The sequence below is a fragment of the Papio anubis genome, chromosome 12 (assembly GCF_008728515.1).
Source record: "Papio anubis isolate 15944 chromosome 12, Panubis1.0, whole genome shotgun sequence".
NCBI lineage: Eukaryota > Metazoa > Chordata > Mammalia > Primates > Cercopithecidae > Papio > Papio anubis.
Genome location: NC_044987.1, coordinates 72,798,041 through 72,815,278, shown reverse-complemented (window position 1 = coordinate 72,815,278; position 17,238 = coordinate 72,798,041). Strand labels below are relative to the sequence as shown.

The 17,238-nt window shown below is 36.4% G+C and overlaps 1 protein-coding gene across 13 annotated transcripts in view; it reads left to right on the top strand.

Moving 5' to 3' along the window:
• Positions 1 to 17,238, top strand: part of BTBD10 (BTB domain containing 10) — a 71,683-nt gene that overhangs the window by 50,900 nt on the left and 3,545 nt on the right. For 12 of the 13 annotated variants that reach the window (XM_009186540.4, XM_009186534.4, XM_017948592.3 and 9 more), the window contains 3 exons: positions 603 to 723; positions 9,203 to 9,400; positions 11,782 to 11,892. In XM_009186540.4, the coding sequence (XP_009184804.3) occupies positions 603 to 723; positions 9,203 to 9,400; positions 11,782 to 11,892 (430 nt within the window). Of the gene's footprint in view, positions 1 to 602; positions 724 to 9,202; positions 9,401 to 11,041; positions 11,762 to 11,781; positions 11,893 to 17,238 lie in introns of those variants that run through there. The other variant, XM_017948597.3, reaches the window with a different exon arrangement.

Here is a 17,238-nt window from a genome sequence, read left to right as displayed (position 1 = left end):
GTCCTTTAACAACCTGTTACGTAGATTTTCGAAATAATTAGTATTGCTTGTCATCATATGGAATCACCAAAGGGTAGTATTAGAAGAAGTATATCTAATGGTATGTCTTATTTTACATATTTTAATACCTGAATAGGACTATAATTCTGTACTAAAAACCTCAAATTTTGTTAAATTATCTAGGTAGTATTTAAGGTAGCATAATATATCATTCAATTTCCTTACTTTTTAAAAAAAATTTAAAACTTTATGATAGTTTTATAGAAATATAACTTGTAGAAGAAAAATACATATGCATTGGTATAATGCCATAAAGAAGACATGAATTAGGTAACAGGGAGCCCTACATTCAAATCTTACCTTTGCTTTTAAATAATTGTATGACAGGGTCAGTTGATGAATTCATTTGGACCTGAATTTTCCTTATAGGTAAAATGAAAAAGTAGGTGAACGGAGGTCTCATCTAAGATTAAACTTCCACGTTTCAAAGATGTCAGAGTTCTCTACTGTTTCTGAAAATGTTACCAGCTCTACCTTAATAATAAGTTTTGGCTACCTTGTTCTCCAGATATTTTATGCTTTTCTTACTTTTCTTTTTCCAGGATTACTATAAAACAGGAATAATCCGTTGTCCTGATGGCATATCTATTCCTGAACTGAGAGAAGCATGTGACTATCTTTGCATCTCTTTTGAATATAGTACTATTAAATGTAGAGATCTCAGTAAGTATGATGTTTTGTAAGTGGTTTGTATAATTAGAATATATTGGAACAAAAAGCTTGAAATTAGTGCTATTTACCTAGTTAGACTTAAAGTATTATTTGAATTATGAAGCATTCTAGATTATTAATGAAAGTTTGCAAAGACCTTGATAATCTCCTTGTGCAATTTTCCAAATATTTTTTTCAATTTTAATAATTTTCTTTTTTGACAAACCCAGATTTCCTCCTAGACAGTTTTCTATATTATTTATTTGTTACCAGTTTTATCTCCTAGATTTGGATCCTTGGCTTTGGTCAAGTGTGGTCATTTGGCTTCATTTCTTTGATCACATCATCCAAAAATTTATAATTTTTTGTATTACCACATATGATGATATGAGCACTATGGAAAACAAATAATTCTCAAAAACAATACCTATCATTAAAGATCCTAGATTGAATGTCTAGCCCTCATTTATGCATAGGATTAAATGACTTCATCCAAGAACTTCAAATATAGTCTCAAAGCAGTGTGTAGAATGTTGTAATCCCAACTCTGGTATTCTTCTCTCACCATTTCTTCAGCACCCCTACTCTGATTGTTACGCCAACCCTAAGAAAAGATGTGATTATGCACAAAAAAGTCAAAATAGTGTATGAGAAGTATCAAATGTTGATATTTGATATCAATATTAAGTACCTAGATACTTAAGCCAACACTTAAGTGGTTGGAGAGGTTCAGAGGAAGGGGAAGTCATTGTGGGCTAGAGGACTGTGGAAGAGTTTAGTGGAAATAGGTAGTAAAGAATGAACTGAATGATTTAGAAAGAGTAGATAGTATTGTTTTGGGGAATTATTTGTGTCTTCCATAGTGCCCAGGATATCATCCTACATGGTAATACAAAAAATTCTAAGACCTGAGGTTTCTGGAGTAAAGATGTAGTAGGTATACTTTGGAAATACAGTAGATCCAACATACAACTGTACATTTGAACAACGTTGCTGAGTTTTTGTTGTTGTTGTTGTTTTTGAGATGGAGTCTCGCTCTGTCACCCAGGCTGGAGGGCAGTGGTGTAATCTCAGCTCACTGCAAACTCCGCCTCCTGAGTTCAAGGGATTCTCCTGCCTTGAAGGGATTCACTCGCCACCACACCTGACTAATTTTTTCGTTTTAACAGAGACAGGGTTTCACTATGTTGGCCACATTGGTCTTGAACTCCTGACCTCAGATGATGCACCCGCCTCGGTCTCTGAAAGTGCTGGGATTACAGGCGTGAGCCACCATGCCTGGCCAAAATTGCTGTTTTTTCACATCTTAAAAAATGATTTTAGGGGCTGGATGCAGTGGCTCACACCTGTAATCCCAGCACTTTGGCAGGCCAAAGCAGGCGGATCATGTGAGGTCGGGAGTTCGAGACCAGCTTGACCAACATGGAGAAACCCCATCTCTACTAAAAATACAAAATTAGCCAGGCGTGGTGGCGCATGCCTGTAATTCCAGCTACTCGGGAGGCTGAGGCAGGAGAATTGCTTGAACCCGGGAGGCAGAGGTTGTGATGAGCCAAGATTGCGCCATTGCATTCCAGCCTGGGCACCAAGAGTGAAACTCCATCTCAAAAAAAAAAAAAAAAAAGTTTTAGTTGAAACCATGAGCATTATAGATCTCTGATTTCAAGTTTTGTGTCTTTTCATATGACCATTTAAATTAATCTTTATATAATTTGATGTTGAATTTTGGTGACTGGCAGAGATAGGAAAAAAACTAGAATTTTTTACAGATGATGTGAATCTCTTAGTTCTGCAATCTTTTGTTGTGCATAGTTTACCTTGTCTTAATACTAAGTATCTTTTATTTATTATGAATTAAAAGTAAGGGTTTTATGTAAAATATGTGTAATATGATTATCCTAGACTTTTAGCTTTTCAGTAATATTTGTAGTTGTTTTTAGATTACTTGTAATATATGTTACTAAAAATTTAGAGATTCCCAAAGATGTTTTTTAAAAAACTATATAGAATTTGAAGAGATGGATATGATCTTTTAAAAATGATCCAAAAGTAAATTTTTTTTTCTTGCAAATATATGCCCTTGCTGAATATTTGGAATGGCACTTTGCACTAAAATATCTGGGCTTATGTCTTAATTTAAGAAGAAATTATACAATTTGCTCGCATGTTCTCTCTCTCTGGTTGAGGCACTCTTTTTCAGTTTGTGGCATTAAACTAGTTTGGACTTCAGGGCAGAGACTATATCTTTTTGACTTTGTGTCTATGGTGTGTAGCACATCCTAAGGACTCAACAGAATGTTTGCTGAATTAACAAATTATTGTATTCTCTTGTGTGTTTTTAGGACCCTCTTCCACTGGTTGTCCTCTCTGGTATCATCAGTCTTTCCCTTTCTCTGTGTAGTAAACCTCAGGCTCAAACATACTCAAATCTGACTTATGTCTATTCTAGACGTTCAAAAACATTCTCATTAAAAATAACTCGAACTTTTCATTGGAATCCTTTGAAGTTAACTTTTCAGAAGAATTAACATATAGCTCCAAATGCTGTCTTCCCATTTATTCACACTTTTGTGTCTTTAAGTAGAGTTTTATCATTTTCTTCATATAGTGTGCTCTGGTCCTGTTAATATTTTGTGTTTTTATTATTGCTGTGTGTAGAATATGTTTAACTTTTCAAACTGCTAACTTATAATAAAGTTACTGAATTTTGTACATGTAGCCACCTCATAGAACCCTGTTTGTTTCTAATGATTTTTTAGTTGATCCTCCTATATGCCTCATAGTTAATTGACTATGTTACAAATAACACTTTTTATGTCTTTTTTTTGTCTTGTCAAATTGGCTAGAAGATTTTGAACAATGTTAAGTTTAATGGGAATTCTGGCATCTCTGTCTTTAAAGGCATTTCCCTGGACGTGGGGCTAATGTCTATATTCCCAGCACTTCGAGAGGCTGAGGTGGGGAGGAGCACTTGAGCCCAGGGGTTCAAAATCATCATAGGCAACATAGTGAGACCCTCTCTCAAGAAAAATAAAGTCATTTCTTTTAGGCGTAATTATAATGTTACTCATTTTTTTCTTGACTCTCCCTTCCTTTGACTTTTTGGCATCCTTCTTCCTGGTCCTTGGAATGTGGTTGTTCTCCTCTGTTAGCTACTTTCTCTCTCACAGAATCTGCATGTATTCTAAGTGGTGCTATTCATCACTGTGGTGTCGAATATTATCTTTATACTGGGAATTTCGACCTTTTATCTTTAATTTCTAAGTGTCAGGTTTAATTTTTTTAAATTTTTATTTCAATTGTTTTTGGGATACAGGTGGTTTTGGGTTACATGGATAAGTTTTTAGTGGTTATTTCTGAGATTTTGGTGCACACATCACCCGGACAGCGTACACTGTACTCAGTATGTAGTCGTTTATCCCTCACTTCCTCCCAGCCTTCCCCACCGACTTCCCAGAGTCCACTATATCATTCTTGTGCCTCTGCGTCCTGATCAGCTATTCATTTCTAGTTTACCATTTAACTTGTCCTTTTGTCCCCTCTTCCTTCTTAATCAAGCTTTTTATGAGTTTCATGCGTGTAGTACCTATAGTAATGAACAAAGACAGACATTGTCCCTGCCTTTATGGAGTTTATAGTCTAGTTGGGAAGACAGACATTTAACAAGTAATAAAAGCTGTGAAAAATGCAGTGAAGAAATGAGATATTATTAGAAGTGTATGACAAAGGGTCTGTGGAGAATCATTATCTAAGTGCCATTAAAGCTGAAACCTGAAGGAGTGGCAAAGAGTGGGGGAAAGCTGACCATACAAGCAGTAGAAATGATATGTGCAGAGGTTTAAGTAGTAAGGAATATGACATTTAGGGAACTCAAAAAAAGGCACGTGTGGCTAGTGCAGAGGGATGGAGTATGAGTGGTGAGGAATAAGGGCTGAGAGGTAAAGAGGAAACAAAATTTATTAATTGAACAAATATTTAATGGCTCTACTCTGTACTAAGCACTGTTCTAAGTTTTGGGGATTCAGCATGAACAAACCAGGCAAAACTTTCTGTTCTAATGGAACATACACTCTATTGGGAAAAACATGTGATAAACAAAGTAAATAAATCATATATGGTATGTTAGTGATAAGTGCCAAGGAGAAAAAAGTGAAGAAGTTACTTAGAGGAACCAGAGAAACTTTCATTGGAAATAAAAATTTAAATTCCAAGCAGGGGTTGCTAGTGAATGCACACAATGAAGGAGTTTGTCTCGTATATTTGAGAGCAGCAGAGAGGCCAGGATAGTTGGAGTGGAGTGAGTGAGAGTGTCAGTAATATGAGATGTGGTCAGAGAGGTAACAAAGCACCTAGGTCAAATAAGGCCTTTATGTTTTGGCTTTTACTCTGAATGAGATTGGAAGATATGGGAGAGGTTTGAACAAAAGAGTGATATGATCTGTAAGACTGTCACATTGTACTATTTCATGGGAGCCCTGTTCACACAGAAGTCCATGTAGAGTTGTTAAGTGTTATAATCCTGACCTGACTTAAGGTTTAAAAGAATCACTTCTGCAAATTTTTGCAATCTACTCATCTGACAAAGGGCTAATATCCAGAACCTACAAAGAACTCAAACAAATTTACAAGAAAAAAACAAACAACCCCATCAAAAAGTGGGCAAAGGATATGAACAGACATTTCTCAAAAGAAGACATTCATACAGCCAACAGACACATGAAAAAATGCTCATCATCACTGGCCATCAGAGAAATGCAAATCAAAACCACAATGAGATACCATCTCACACCAGTTAGAATGGCGATCATTAAAAAGTCAGGAAACAACAGGTGCTGGAGAGGATGTGGAGAAATAGGAACACTTTTACACTGTTGGTGGGATTGTAAACTAGTTCAACCATTATGGAAAACAGTATGGCGATTCCTCAAGGATCTAGAACTAGATGTACCATACGACCCAGCCATCCCATTACTGGGTATATACCCAAAGGATTATAAATCATGCTGCTATAAAGACACATGCACACGTATGTTTATTGCAGCACTATTCACAATAGCAAAGACTTGGAATCAACCCAAATGTCCATCAGTGACAGACTGGATTAAGAAAATGTGGCACATATACACCATGGAATACTATGCAGCCATAAAAAAGGATGAGTTTGTGTCCTTTGTAGGGACATGGATGCAGCTGGAAACCATCATTCTTAGCAAACTATCACAAGAACAGAAAACCAAACACCACATGTTCTCACTCATAGGTGGGAACTGAACAATGAGATCACTTGGACTCGGGAAGGGGAACATCACACACCGGGGCCTATCATGGGGAGGGGGGAGGGGGGAGGGATTGCATTGGGAGTTATACCTGATGTAAATGATGAGTTGATGGGTGCAGCACAGCAACATGGCACAAGTATACATATGTAACAAACCTGCACGTTATGCACATGTACCCTAGAACTTAAAGTATTATAAAAAAAAAAAAAAAAAAAAGAATCACTTCTGGCTGTTGTGTTAAAAATGGACCAAAAGGGAAATAGTGCTAGAAGCAAAGAGATCAGTTAGGAAACCATGATCAAAGTCCAGGTATGAGATGGTAGGGGCTTGGATTAGAGTGGAAACAGTAAGAACTAGTCAGATTCTGGGTATATTTGATGTTCAGGTTACCAGGATTTCCTCTTCAACTGAATGTGGAGTGGAAAGGAGAGGAGAGCTTTAACTGGAAGTTTGAGGTTGCCATTAATTGAGATGGGGGAGACTTCATGAGGAGCAAAAATCTAAAAGCTTGATTTTGAACATGTTAAGTTTGAAATACCTGTTAGATATCCAAGTAGAACTGTTAAGTGGAGCATTGGGTATACATGTCTAAAGTTCAGCAGAGAAATGTGGGCTAGATGTAAGTGGGAGTCATCAGTATATGGATAATTAAAGAAAATGTATTAAAGGATTGATTCTACACTCTGATCTGTAACATTCTTTTTCACATAGCAGGGCTTTATGTACCAAGTTGAGGATTTGAGACTTATTTTGAGGACAGTACAAGTCATGAGAAGGTTAGACTAGCAGAGACAATTAGATTTGGCTGCTGTGGGGAAAATGAAATGCAGAGAGGCAAAAGCAGATGTTGGGGGAATGTAATCAGAAAGATTTTGTAGTAGTTTGGGTGAGAGTTAATGATGAACAGAACCAGAATGGAGGCAAGGGGATGGAATATGTTGGGTTAACTATTGCTGTGTAATAAACCACCTCAAGTTTAGCATAAACTATAACCATTTTATTACTCTCATTTGTTCTGTGGGTCAGGAATTTATACAGGGCACAGCGGAGGTGGCTTATGGCTGTATCACAATATCTGAGGCCTCATCTGTGAAGAATTGATGGGCTGGGGTGGCTCACAAGGCTGGAGGCTTTATTCACATGTCTGGTGCCAGGACTGGGATGACTCAAAGGCTGGACTCAGCTAGGAATGTCAAACAGAATACCTATGTGTAGTCTCTCCATATGACTTGGGCTTCTCAAATCCTGTAGGTTGCATTCAGAAAGGAAGCATTTGAAGAACAAGCATTCCAGAGAAACCAAGGCAGAAATTGCAAGGCTTCTTCTGACTTAGCCTCCAAAGTCATGTGCTGTCCCCTCAGCCATGCTCCTCTGGTTACAAACAAGTTTGTATTACCAGTCTAATTAAAGGGGAGGGGAACTAAATTCCACTTTTTGGGAAGAGATGTCAAGGTCACCTTGCAGAGAAGTATGTGGCTTAGGAGATTTTGCAGCTATCTTTGGTAAATATCTGCCAAAAGAAGGAAATAACACAATTCAAGTATGTTTAAGAAGACTTGGGGAATTATTTGAATTAGGAGGTAAAGGAGAAATCCAGGATTTATTCATTTAGTATACTAATATTTAAGTTCCCATTATATGCCCAGCACTGTACTGAGATGGTTCTGAAAACTTGGGTGGATAGTGATGCCATTTACTGATTTGAAAAATACTGTGGAGAGAGACAGAGATGGTAAGTTAAATTTTGGATGTATTGAGTTTAGGGTACCTCTGAGGTTACATCCAAGCGGAAATTTCCAGAAAGCAGCTGAATAAAATGCATCTCAAATACAGAAGACTAAATTAGTAGAAATAAATTTGGGAATTATCAGCATAGGATAAAAGAAGAAAAGAACTTAAAATTGTCCTGAGAAATACCAGTATTTAATGAACAGCTGGAGGAGGAAGAGTTGGCAAAGGTTACTGAGGAAGAATAGCCAGGAGGAGGGAAAAAAACAGGGATAATGGTATCAGAGATTCTTAGGGGTGAGTATGTTTCAAGAAAGAGTGGTCCAGTGTAGGAGATTTAACTGAGAGGTCACATAGGATCAGGACCAAAGATGATTATTGTCTTTGACAATATAAAGGCCATTTGGAGACCATAGCAAGACATTTCTGTAGTATAGTGAGAGTAGAAGCCAGATTGGAATTGGTTCAGAAGCTGGGGAGAGAGAAGGTGTTGAAATATAGGTATTTGTCTATAAAGATAACTTTTTAAAATGACAATGGGAAATAGCCAGCCTGGAGAGAGGATGGCTAAGTAATAGTAATATAGATTATTTAATTATCTAATCAATTATAATAATTATATAGTATTTATTATATAATTATGGAGACATTTTGTAGGGAGGAAAAGCTCTCCCTTGGGAGACTGTAGATTTGAGTTCTAGTGTACTCCTTCATCCCGTCTCCAGTTCTCCAGTTTTTACAGCACACACACACACACACACACACACACACTCTCATGTGTATGGTTGCCATGGTTGCTTCTCTGACTTTGCTTTCCATGCTGATGCAGTAGCAGTAGTTCTTGAGATGTTGGCATCTTCAATAGGGAAATAGGACATTGCCAATCAATAGGAATAAAAGAAAAAAGCAGTGCAGGTGAGTTAGTGGCTGTGCATTTAGGAAATTGAAGTTGTTCATTATGTCTGTGCTTAAGGAGGTTGAAGTCTTATCTTTCAGCTCTCTCACTTCTAGTATCAAGTTTGCTGTGGAATTCCTGCATCGTGTTGTATTTTGCTTGACCTTTTGCTTGCCTTATTCTAAAGACTGTTGACCCTTTTCACCTCACCTCTCAACCTGCACTGAAATATTAAATCGGTTTGCAACTTTCTGAGAAGCAGAGCATGCAGGAAATGGAATATAAGAACTATTTCAGTTTATGTGGATAACCTGAAAAGTATCTTTAAGATATACCTTAAGACATACTGTGTATACTGATGGAAGATAATATGGTATAGTGAAAAATATGCTAGGCTAGGGATAGGGTTTTAATTCTGACTTTGCAAATTAGTTTTGTAATATTAGGCAAGTTATTTCATGATGTGTAAAATGACGGGGCCTATGTAGGATACCTTTAATTGGCCTTTCTTATTATAAGATTCTATATTTCTAAAAGAAGTCTTTTTAGGAAAAGTTTTGGTAAGATATTTTTGTGGATTTCATTTCAGGTGCCCTAATGCATGAGTTATCAAATGATGGTGCTCGTAGACAATTTGAATTTTATTTGGAAGAAATGATCCTCCCTCTCATGGTAGCTAGTGCCCAGAGTGGGGAACGGGAATGTCATATAGTGGTGCTTACAGATGATGATGTGGTTGATTGGGATGAAGAATATCCACCACAGATGGGAGAAGAATATTCACAAAGTAAGTATTCTGGCATGTTTTCTTTCTCCTGAATCATCACAAATTATTTCTTGTGTGTGTAAAGAAAGAGCTCTTCTCATAGACCAGCAAACTATAGCCTGGGGGTCAATCCAACCCATCACCTATTTTTATAAATTAAGTTTTGTGTATTGCCTATGGCTGCTTTCATGCTACAGTGGCAGAGTTGAGTAGTTGCAGCAGAAACTGCATGGCTCGCAATGCCCAAAGTATGTCCCTGTGCAGAAGAATATGCCCCACCCATGCCATACACACATAGTTATTTGTTGACTCTCTGGAACTTGATAGATTTTTTTTCTTTGTATTTAAAAGCATTCAGGAGAACTAGTTCCTTTATAAAAATAGCTTTTTAAAAAATGAGTTTTTGTTTTTATATACATTTAGAAGCTTTAACTCATTGATTTTGAGGATAACTTGAAGTTCTAAGGTACCCTTTTTAAAAATATCATATATGTTCATCAAGGATACAGTGACCCTTCATAAGCCTTTGTACTATAGTTCTTTTGGGTATTTCTGACCAAAATGGCCTGTCTTGAGCAACAATCACTAACATTTTTTCTTATTTTTTTTGTTATTTTTCTTGATGAGCCCAATATTCGTATTTTTGACCAGTTTAATAAATAAGGAAGAATTGAAAGAATGACTCAAGGAATTGAATAAAATAGCCTAGCATCTTCTTCTGTACTATATAGTCTGTTGTCTTGGTAAGGATTAGGGTTTAATATAGAAAGTACCAAAACATTTTGTCTCTGATTTTTCCGTTTTACATATGCTTTTCTAAAATCAAAACAAAGCAGACTCCAGATGGCATTCTTTTTTACTTCTAAAGGAGATTTTTGAAAGATTATTTTAACACAAGTTATGGTAGCACTTTTCAGAGTTTGCACTGAGGTATTTCTTTTGCATGATGTACTTAAATGAGTGTTGTGATTCCTTTGTGGATAGTTGTCGTAATAGACATTTCTGTTGCTATTTCCTCAGTTCTAGGCTCTTTGCTGACAATGTTTTTCTATAATATGTGGAATAAAAAGTTGAACAAACCCCAAGAAAAATGAAAGGTTGTCAAAAATAAAAGAGGTATACTAAATTGTTTTCTGTTAAGGAAAAGGAATGAACAAGCTTATAACTTATATTTTACTTTTCAAAAGGTTTGACCCAAAGAAAGTACAGCCAACCATAGAACATAGAAATGATATGATGGTGATAAAGGAATTATAATAAACCTGGTGTTTTCTTTTCCATTGTTGAACTTTTCACTTCAATATTTTTTTATTTTCTTGTTTTTTATCTTAAAGCTTAAAAGGCCTGAAAACATTTTTACTTAGTTGTCTAAATATGTATTATTTTGTATCAAGATGATCCAATATAAAGAAGATTCATTTGAGGAGCTAGAGATAGCCTTTTGGCCTGATTTTTCCACATGTGACTTTATGACATATATTGTCCTTTCTAAGATCTAAAATAATCTTTTTCTTAAAATACCAGTAAATCTTAAGGATGTAGTAATAATCACAAATTTACCCCATGAGTAGAGTTTATATACGTATTTTTCTTTTATTGGCTCTTAAACCAGCATGTTTGGTTTGTGAGTGTGTTTTTCTTTTTTTGAAAAAACCTTTGCAGTTCACCTTTTAAGGGAGATAACTCAACCTGAAAGAGAGAAGGCGAGGAATGTCCATCAGTCTAACTCCCTGAAGTTCTCAGCACATTTGGAAGACTCAACATGTTGTCAGTGGAATGTCTGTCCTTTGCAAAGCCAGTTTGCTCTAAACAGACTAACCTGGGCAGAACTTGCTCGAATCTGCCATTTTTAACATCAGTATTAAATGGGGCTGTTCGCCTGAATGGAAAACAGTTTGTGGGGAGGGTCTTTGCCTTTTGGGAAATTATTAATAGTTGCTCAATCCATGAAATGTAAAATGTATCTGTTTTGTACTCTTTGACAAGGCAGTTTTTCCCCCTCTAGACTAGGCCTTGTAGACTTCTTAGCAAAGTCCTTTACTTTGCTTGATAATGATGCGATATTGATATCTTCTTTGGATTATCTTATTTAAAACTTGGGGCAGATCCCATTCCAATAAATGTGTAGGTGATGTATCTTTCAGAAGGAGATTCTTCCTGTGGATTGGGTTTTCTGATTGGTTGTCAAAGCTTTTCTTGTTTCCACTTAAGTAGACATTTGCTTCTACATTAACTATACTGAATACTGCCCTGTCATGTTGGCTAGTCATCCTTTGGCATTACTGCATCCATTATTTGGGCTTTTAGAACTGTTAGGCCCCTTTGATGAGCAAGATAAATTTAAGTTCATCTCTAAATCCTTTAATTTTAATACAATAACATTTTTGTCTTTTTGTTTCCAGTTATTTATAGCACAAAATTATATAGATTTTTCAAGTATATTGAAAACAGAGATGTGGCCAAGTCAGTTTTGAAGGAGAGGGGTCTTAAGAAGATTAGATTGGGAATAGAAGGTAAGACATTTTCATTATTTTCTATTAATTTTCTTTTGAAAACAAAAAGGTTAAAAACAATTGGATCTTATTTAGAATACAGTTGGAATACTTTGAGAAAAACTCTGACAAATGATTAGCACATGCTTATGCAGTAGACCTATAAATAACAAAAATAAACTGCACTTAGAAGACAGATAAAAGGCCATTAGAAATTGTTATTCCATAAGATTCTCTAGTGATAGAGATATGAATTTGTCTTTTTCTGCCCTAGTTTGCCCTAATTCATTTTTGACAAAGCCCATGTGGTATGTGTAGACATGAATATATGTACATTCCCATAGGATTGGCAGGACTCTTTGCATAGTTGTGGTCATTGAAGCTCAATAGAATTAAAAATTACTTCCTGAAAATTCATGTAACAGCAGCACTACTAATAGCTTACTTAGGTCTTAAAGTATAATAATAGCTTATTTTCAAGGTAAATACAAATTATGAAATTTCTTTCATCTTATGTAAATGCATAGAGTTTTAGATAGCTTACTTTATGAATTAAAAGAATTTTTCTGCAATGTTTTATCAGATGCCTCTTTTATTTTAAAATACGCTTAAGAAGAACAAAGTGTCTTAATTGATATAGCATGACAATGTAAAGAGTAAAGGCTCTGGAGCCAGATTACTTATGTTCAAATCCTGTGACTTAATAGCTGTGTGACCTTGGCCAAGGCACTTAAAAATTCTGTGCCTCAGTTTCTTTCCTCTAAAATGAGAGCATTAATGAGTACTTTATAAGGTTTTCGTAAGGATAGAATGAATTAATACGTGAAAAACACTCAAAACACTGCCTAGTACATAGTAAATTCGCAGTATATGTTTGTGATGGTGATAATGAAGATAATAGTGTTGATCATTGACCTACCTGGTTGAACTGCTGGAGAATAGTAATGGGCTGCTGAGATACATAGGAAGAATAACCAGAAACAGGATTTTTGTGTGGGAAGGGCCAGAGACTTTGGGCTTAAAAAGCAGTGGAATTGCTGATATATGAAGCATTGGTCTAGTGCCCTAGTCCATTACTTTGTAAACAGTGAGATTTAGCTACTTGGTCTTAGAGCTAGAGAGAAGGCACTGGGAGCTACTTTAGATTGGGAGGACAGGGAAGGCCTCTGAGGAGAAGACACTGAAGGGGAGGCCTGGTGACAAAAATGGCTCTAGAAGGAGAAAATAGCAAGTGCAAAAGTGTTGAGGTAGTAATGAGCTTACTCTATTTGTGGTACAGAAAACATACATATGTCTGGTATAATAAATGAGGAGGAGATTTGAAGAGATATAGTTGGTCTGAGAATTAGTAGAAGAGATAAAGTAGGATCAGAAGATGCAGGGTCTTATAGGCCATGGTAAGGAGTATACTGACGAAGTGTCTTAAGGTAAGTCCCTCAGCCTTTCTGAGCATCAGTTTCCTTTATCTTGGTAGTGAGTATAATACTCTGTATATCTTAGAGGATAGTTGTGATAATCAAATATTATTTACTAGAAATTCCTTCCTTCCCACTCTACTTCCTCTTTCTTTTCATGGCAACTATTATTCATCCTTCAAATCCTCTGAAACCTTCTTGGAACTTCTGTGAAATTGTTCCTAAGAATAGTTTGCTATAATATACTCGGTTCAGTCATAGACTGTGAGCTCCTTGAGAGAAGTCAAGTTGCATATTGTATACCTAACACGTGGCCTCGTTCCTAGGTATAGGTGGTTCTCAAATAGTAAATAAAAGATTTATGGAAAAGCTATATGTAAATTAATTACTGAAAGTGAGGACTTCTTTCTCTGTCACAGGGAGAAAATAGCAGTGCTCTAAAGCATTGCGCCATAACTCTTAAATGAATTTTCATATAATTGTAAGGACCTAGTAACAAGTACTATTTACTATTAACCTCATATAAAATTCATTTAAAATAGTACACTATATGTGTGTATATATATTATGTAACATATATATCTGTGTATATATATATCTGATATATATGATATTTCACTCCTTAATATTTTAATATGCAGCTCTAAAAAATATTTTAACATACCCTACAAAATTAAGAATACTTTATTTGAATCAACCCACATTAAAATTTCTCAGTAGTCTCCCCAAATTTCCTTTTAGCTGTTTTCTCTAAACCAAGATTCAGTCTAGGACCACGTCTTATAACTAACTGCTTGTTTTGTCAAATTTCTCAATCTAGAGTAGTTCTTTATTTATTATATTGTCCTATTGAAGAGTCTGGGCCAGTTGTCTTGTAGAAGGTCCCACTTCTGGATTTGCCCTATTATTTCCTTGGTGTGTCCTTCAGTTTAGTAATTTCTGTGAACTGTAAGTTAGATTAAAGGCTTAGTCCGTGTATTAGTCCTTTTTCTCACTGCTATAAAGAACTATCTGAAAGTGGGTCATTTATGAAGAAAAGAGGTTTATTTGATGCACACTTCTGCAGGCTTACCAGGAAGCATGACTGGGAGGCCTCAGGAAACTTACAATCATGGCAGAAGGTGAAAAGGAAGCAAGGACCTTCTTCACATGGTGGCAGGAGAGAGTGAAGAGGGAACTGCCACATACTTTTAAACCATCAGATCTCATGAGAACTCACTATCACAAGAACAGCAGGGTGGAAACTGCTGCCATGGTTCAAACACCTCCCACTAGGCCCTTCTCCTGACACGTTGGGATTACAATTTGTAATGAGATTTGGGTGGGAACACAGAGCCAAACCATATCTGTGGGTGACAACCTGATCTCTCTGTTATAAGATTAAGCTGTTCCTTTGTGCGGTATTTTGACACTAAGAATGTTCAGCTCCCCGCTAATCATTACCTAAAGGTTTTAAATACTAGTTGATAATTTTTGCCTGAATTTGTAATTTCATTAAAGATTGCAAAATGATAATTTTCTAATTTATCATTCCTTTTACATTTATCAGCTGGTATTTTGTAAAACAGAGCTTTCCTCTACCTAATGGGGTTATTTGGTTAGCTATCACTGTCTCTGTTTTTAAAGAGAAAGAAGCTAAAGCTTAAAAGGTTAAATACTTATTGAAGTTTTTTTGGGAATAAATAGCAGAGCCAGGTCTTGAATCCAAGTCTCTGTGATTTGAGTCTGTGAGTGGTTTTGAAATATTATTTTAAGTGGAAATTTTTAAAATTTAAAATTTTAAATTATTTGCCTGTGTACTACAATCTGTGATATTGGGCTTGACTTTGGCAGGACGGTAACTAACCAGGCTCTTCTATTCTTTTTTTCAATAACTGCTTCTATGTACTGAAGCACTCTTTCCTTTCTCAACTAATATGTATACCAATAACCGTATTTTCTCATCAAGTCTATTACTTTTTCCTCTTGAAAAAATAAGTAGAATAGTCATAACCCCGGCAGAAGTGTTGAGACTTTCTTGGGATGAAAGAAAAAAAAATGAGATTTCCAAGGTAGCCATTTTGTTACTATCCTCCCCCACCATTGCTGTGCCCCAGCCATACCAATCCCAAGTCCCTTAAAAGTAGTTTATTAGAATATTAAATGTGTTGACTTTTATGGGAGCTAGATTGGGTTGGTGTATAAGAGACATGAGGAGGACCAGAGAGAACTTGGATGTGTGAGAAAAGATGATGAAATATAAGGCCGGAAGTATTCAAAAAATAATTTTAGTTCTGTGGTCCCATATTCATATTGAGAGACTGCTATAGTCAGGCCTCTTCTACTTAATTTTAAGCAGGCTTTTTGGGTTTATTGGTGGTGTTAAACACAAACGTGTCATGGGAAAGCACAAATAATTCTTACCTAAATCATTCTTCACACCACAGTTCCACCAAAAGGCACGTCTTTGGAGTTTTTCATTTTGTTTCACTCATCCTTTAATGGAACAGCATCTCGCAACCTCCTAGGGCTGGGTTCTTAAGGCAGTTTAGGACTACTGCTACCCCATCTAGCAGACCATATTGGATGTGGCCTTACTCCCATCATTAGTCCTTGTTCGGAACTCAGTGGAAAGCTCTCTTCTATCAGAGTAATTGGCCGAGACTTAGAAAAGAACCAGAAGTTTAAGATTACAAACTCTAAAATAATTGTGGAATTACAGTTCCCATAGAATACAGGAAATGCGAGACTAAGTAATGAAGTCTTTAATTGGATGGGATTGTGAATTATTCTACCCTCCACATCCTGGGCAGGAATGGCAAGACAGTAGGACTGGCTCTTATCCCTGAAAGTTCACCTATATACAGAACCTCTGATTTTCCAATTCCATGTTTCTGGAACTGCATACAAAATTTTGTTCTCTGCAAGATTTAAACAAACTAAGCTTAAAAAAATCTGAGCTTCTCTTTTAATAAAGTGTATAATTTACTCTTATTAAAGAGTAGAATCTACTCATGGCTGTCCTCCATTTGACCATAATCTGTCTTCTAATGTTACCTCCAGCTGTTTCCCAGTACACTTTTTGTTCCAGTCATACATGTGTTAGGGTCTCCTAAACCATCTTCTGTGTTCCTGCCTCTGTAGCTTACCTGATGCCATTCTCTCCTTAGAATGATACTCTCTCTGCCTACCTTGCGCTCCCCTTGTTCTTGCCCATCCCAGTCTTGCTCATCCATTAAGATTAAGGAAGGCCTTCAAGAAGCTTTTTCTATTTTAGTCCATTGGAATCTCATTCATCTTCTGAATTCTTTACGCTTCCACTATTGCTCTAACACTTTATCTTATGTACATATATTTTGTTTGGAATATTCTTTGACTTTATGAACAATTTAATCACTCTCAGCAGACCGTAAACACCTTTAAGGTAGCATTCTGGCATTACAATTCTGTGATGCAGTAACTGCTAAACCATTAATTGTTGAATGAATAGGTTGGTAAATCTGCAAGTCAGGGGCAGGCTCTATCTATCTATCTGTCTGTCTATCTATTTATCTATCTATCAATCATCTATCTATCTTATCTATCAGACGGAGTCTCGCTCTGTCACCAGGCTGGAATGCAGTGGTGCAACCTCGGCTCTCTGCAGCCTCTGCCTCCTGGGTTCAAGTGATTCTCCTGCCTCAGCCTCCTGAGTAGCTGGGACTACAGGTGCACACCACCACACCCAGCTAATTTTTATATTTTTAGTAGAGACGGGGTTCACCATGTTGGCCAGGATGGACTCGATCTCTTGACCTCATGATCCACCTGCCTTGGCCTCCCAAAGAGCTTTTACTTTATTTTTAAAGGAAAAAATGTTCTGAGTAAGATGGATATTGGAAGAGGTTATTACTTGTAACTGGCATGTCCTGGTAGTTCATTCACTCTTTGCTCAAATATTTGCTTAGCACCTGCCGTCTATCAGGTACTGTGC